We start from the raw sequence: 5,185 nt of genomic DNA, 5'->3' as shown, positions 1-5,185 counted from the left end.
AATTTCCACAGCACAGATAACTACCTTATACTTGTGGCACATGAACTCAGGAAACCACATTATCCAGATGCTTCAGGGAGAGAATAAGAAGCTAGCAGCCAGATGTTACATTTGCTTGCTTTATTTAAAGAGATCCTGGATTAATCAGAAGGCAAAAATTAAGTCATGCTTTGAAGATAAGGAGAAATAAGGAATGCATTAAACAATCAAGGCAAAGTAGCCAGTTTTGTCATAGTTCTTGAAGGTGCAACAGATCCTAGCTTGCATGCCTTAACACAGTTTGCATATCAAGAATTCAATAAAGGAACACTGTTCCTTCCCAATGTTCATGAAAACAACAAGCAGAATCGAAACCATGACACCTTTTTAATAGGAGTCACCATTTGTGCTACACCTAGCTTCTCACATTCACAAGGGACTCTTCTACTTCGTAGGTACAGTCCTGGCCCTGTAACTCCACTGAGTGTGTTGTATTTATACCAGAGCAGGGAGTGAGCATCAACATTTCCTATAAGAAAGGTTAAGGAAAGCAATATTGCAGGGCAGAATTATTTCACAGCCCTGGCACTGCATCATTCCTTTTCCCACCTTCTCCCAGGATTAAATGCCTGCTGAACATGCATCCGGCTTCAGACGGAGTCCCTGAGCAGCCAGAAGAAGCAGGATGCCAGCCAACCCCTCTGTGGCAAAAGAGAGCCAGGCAAGTGCCAGGGACCAGCCAAAGGTAATATGGACATGGTCAAAACGCTGCTGGTCAAACATACGAACAGTCTCAGTGAATGCTGCTTTGGAGTAGCAGATATAGGTGCTTGTCCCTGACAGTGTCAGCAGTGCTGAATGGGAAGAAAAGTGGAGACAAGATAATCAGAGCAGCAGTCTGAGCAACAAATACACTTTTGAAATAGTCATTCTGTTTGTATCGATGATAGCTAAATGGAGCAATCCAGATCCAAAGCTGATGATCAAGCAAAGAGGCAGAGCTACCATCCCCTTGTTTGCTTGAAAGTTTCTAGAAGCATTTGGGAACAGGACCCTGAGGTAGATGGACCTTTGATCTGTTCTAGTAAAGCAAATGCTTAGATGTCACGCCTTCCTAAAATAGTTTCCCAGAGATCTTGCCTATTTAGCAACTTGCTGTAAGTATCCAAGAGCAACCTACCAACCCTCCATTCATTCCTCATGTAACAAAAGAACAAGTCTCACAGAAGAGTGGTCCCTGCCAGAGGAATGCTTGGGGATTCTGTCCAGACCAGACCTGGATAAATCTAGCTACCAACTGTGCTTCAGTTGTGTGTCCTATTGGCTTCAGAATACATTAATTATTTCTAGTTTTTATTATAGTGAATGTGGTTGTCACAGCATCCCATCATTTCATTTACAGGCAACATGAGCTGGTTACTATGAGAGTGGTTACTACGCCTCACAAATAACTTATGTCCAAGTCTGCTGTGAATCTCAATTAATTGTTAAAAATACAATTGGCCCTGTGTAATCATAAAGAGCTGCTATTTGGATCTGCGATGATGCAGTTGAATATTTGATAATAAACAAAGCATGTACCGCGATTTGAAATGGCAAATCCAACAAGAAGTAGCAGGCATGCTCATAGTGCAGAGATGCTGTGAGATCTGGAATAACTTGACTGTACACATAACAATATTTATGTCTTTAAAATCCTGCAAGCTGTTGCTTTTATAAAAGCTTATGGTTTCTTGGAGTATACCCAAAATCTGACCGCACACTTGTTAATGAAGATGCCATTCACATTTTTGGTGAGGGCAAGAGCTGAAGTGAGTGTAACCATGATGCAAACTGAGCTTGGACATGATGAGCCAGAGTTTTGCATTTCTTTTCCCGTTTTTTGCAGAGATTAGGGCTGCTTAGCTTTTAAAGTGCATAACGTCTGTTTTAGGAGTTACACTAGAGTTTTCGTGTGTTTCCCACCTCAGGTTTGCACTGCTCAATTTTAGAAGGGCCTCCATAGGGTACAAATAGGGGCTACAGTAGGACTGTAGGACACCCACCACTGATCAAAGAGAGTTATGTCAAGAGAGTGATATGAGCGAGGAGTGTTAAGAAACATTAAGAATTGAATCTGCATGTAAACTATATTAAAGATAGAAAACCAATATAAAAAATGTTAACCAGAATCAAACTTGCAAAGAGTCTTGAACTGAGGAAATGAAAAATAGGGAGCAGATACAAACTTTTATACCATGTTTTGATTCTGGTTAAGGGAGAGGAAGGATTGCAAGTATGTTAGCCAACATTAACACAGGAGGCTCTTTATGCCAAAGGGGAAGATAGTCTGAGTCTGCAAAAGTTCCTGGTTAGGCTGTCCTACTGCTAATCTGAGCACTGGAGACCTCCTCTTACTATCTATGAGAAAAGAGAGAAAGAGTTGATAGGACAGCAGTTCACAGGGAAGAAATGCTATCTCTATAACTACAATGACCTGGTCGCCACTCAGGAAGCTTCCTCTGACATCTTCAGACTTGCTTTGCCTGGCTCATCCTCAAGAAATAAAACCCTGCTTTCTTCAAAATCTTTCTAGACATAGTATCACTCACCACCCAACAGAAAATAGCAGCCTGTGAAGAGCAGAAGCCAGGAAATCTGGGCCAAGGAGCCAATGATCCCACAGATCCAGCCAAAAATAATCAAGATGAGGCTGAGTGGCAGCAAGACCATGAACGCCCGATGCATGTCTGGCAAGGGAAAAAAAAACAGTGGCATATAAAAAGAGGAAAGCAAAATCCTGGAAGTTGGATAAGGTGATATCCATATTTTAATTGGCTGAAGTATACTAATCTTTCTGCCAGAAACATCACTCATTCTTTAACAGCTCTGTCATTTTTTCCCTTAAAGAACAAATAATCCCATTATGCCCATCCCCAAAAACAGAAACAGTGCCCACTTCTAGTAATAATCAGTTTTACAAAAGGCACCATCCCACCTTCTGAACTTAGTCTTTTTACAGAGGACAATGTGAATTTCAAAATAGGAACTATAAAATTTTCCACCACTGTCGAGGATGCCAAAACAACATAAAGTTCTCTACTCACAGATAAGATGTTGGAGTGTTGCTGGGACCAGCCAACTCTCTGCACCAAAGGGGTCAATCAGGGGCATGCAGGCATTTTGTCCTAGGGAAGCAGTTAAGTAAGAAAAAGAACAGTCAGCTAGCAATGGTGTTCACAGCGCTGGAATGCTGAGTGGCACAAACTCAGCAACAGGTACGCTGTAGTCCAGCAGCAACTTCAGAGACCCACAAGCTAGAACTAGCTGAACAGCAGCAGATGCAGCCACTATTCATGCTGAGTGATAGCACTTAGAGGTGCTTTTTTGTGAAGATCACCAGCTTGGCTCCTTCTTAACAATTAAAGCTTTTTTAAAAGTTAGAGAGGGCAAATGGAGCCCCCTTTAAGTAGCCTACTGTGCTCTCCTTTCTTCCTGTGATAATATCATAGCAAGGGCACTCTTCCCTCATTTCATACCCAGTTGCATGATTCTGATGTGACATGGAGGAAGAACAAATGGGAAGAACTGGGATGTATGACACCTGGGCAGGGAAGAGAATCTGTGTGGCCTGCTGCAAATCTCTAGTGATGGGGAATGGGAGGGGGGGCACTGGCCCCGCCCTTTTCTCCTAGCTATGCAAGTAGGCAACTGTGCATACTTGACCCATCTCTGCTGCTGTAAAAGTTCTATTTTTTCCAGATTATGTCATATTGAGAAATGAGGCGATCACAACAATACCCATCCCTGTACTTGGAAGAAGAGGTCTCAGTGCTACAGTCAATTGTAACAAAAGGGGCAAAGCTCGAAGGGAAAAAGTCTCTATTTCACAGCCCAGTGCAAATGCCTGCAGACGCCTGGGATTCAGCACATACGCGCCATTTCAGTGGAAGACCAGTTGACAGTGAGAGATACTAAAAGTCATGCTAGGATCAGAGTGAGATATCAAGCAGCCTTCCCAACCCCTAAGGCTTGCGCTTCCGTCATGAAAAATGTGGTGCATTCTTCTGAGCTAAAGAGGCAGGCGGCGGCAGCCGCCGCCGGCACGTTTTCTCCAGGGCTCCGCTCCTTTGCCCAGCGGATCAGCCTTCTCCCCCACTCGGGGCTCCTGTTCTCCTACGCCAGCATTTCTAGAGCTTGCAGACCCCAGCTCCTACATGTATGAGAAAGGCCCTGGGATACAAGAATCTCGGGAATTAGGTGGCATTAACGAGCGAGAGGGAAAGCCACCAGTGGGTTGGGAGCCCCCAAACAGAGCTGCGCGTTTTTCGTCGAACCTGCCTATATCAACTGGTGGCAGGTGAGAGCTAATTTCGGGGCGGGGACAAAAGCAGGGGGAAACAGCTGAGGAAGCAGAAATGTCCTGAGGGGGGACGGCCAGAATGGAGGGCGAGCTGAGTTCACCGTCCTGAACCGCTACTCACTCGCGTCAAGCGCTCAGCCTTAGGTAGGGACGGCGCCTGCAGCGGCTAGGCGGGTGCGGTTCCCCGCCGCCTCGGCTGAAAGCCGCCGCCGCCGCCGTCTCGAGGGAAGCGCCACGGAGCGTTGGGATCAAGTGGCCACGGAGCCCAGCGCCAAGGAGGTGGCATGGGGCTGCGGCAGGGCAGGCGAGGAGCAAGCAAGGCTATCCCAGCCCTCCTTACCTTCGCAGAGTCGCCAGAGCCCGGAGTGGGAACTCAGTTCCTCGCCATCCCAAGCGCTGCCATTGCGCCTAGCCACGTCCACGTGGATCAAGTACCAGTAGTCGGTGCCGATGGCCGCAGCCAAGAGGCCGAAGCTGAGTAGCCCACTGAGCGCAGCGGCCAGGCAGAGCGCGCCCGGGGACAGAGACGCCCCACTCTTCGGTACCATGATCCCGCCTCCGGCACGGCGAGAGCAGGAACCAAGCAGAAGCTGCACTGAGAGACAGAGAGAGAGAGAGAGACGCCCCCTTTCGGGGCGCAGCTCTACCTTCCGGGGAACTCTGGGGAGCCCACGCGAGAGGGCGGGCTCCGGAGTCGCCCAGTCTATTGACAGACGGGCGGTGGGGGGAGAGATGCTGCGGCCCTTTGCACCACAAACTGCCAAAGGGCAGACCTCAGCCGCGCTCCAGAAGAGCGCGCGGGCGCCAGAGTAGAGCCAGACCCGATCTTGGAAACCCAACTAGATGTTGATTGGTGGCCGGAAC

At 47.3% G+C, this 5,185-nt stretch overlaps 1 protein-coding gene across 1 annotated transcript; it reads right to left on the bottom strand.

Moving 5' to 3' along the window:
• Positions 1-401: 401 nt before the first annotated feature.
• On the bottom strand, positions 402-4,909 carry TMEM235 (transmembrane protein 235). Its single transcript, XM_063296531.1, has 4 exons — positions 4,662-4,909; positions 3,066-3,146; positions 2,571-2,708; positions 402-833 (listed from the first exon to the last, which is right to left on the bottom strand). The coding sequence occupies exons 1-4, from the start codon at positions 4,867-4,869 to the stop codon at positions 601-603; spliced, it is 660 nt and encodes a 219-aa protein (XP_063152601.1). The 5' UTR covers positions 4,870-4,909; the 3' UTR covers positions 402-600.
• Between the last annotated feature and the right edge of the window lie 276 nt (positions 4,910-5,185).

Source organism: Candoia aspera, chromosome 2 (assembly GCF_035149785.1).
Source record: "Candoia aspera isolate rCanAsp1 chromosome 2, rCanAsp1.hap2, whole genome shotgun sequence".
Lineage (NCBI taxonomy): Eukaryota > Metazoa > Chordata > Lepidosauria > Squamata > Boidae > Candoia > Candoia aspera.
Note: the sequence above shows the minus strand (reverse complement) of the source record. Positions and strands in the feature narration are given on the sequence as shown.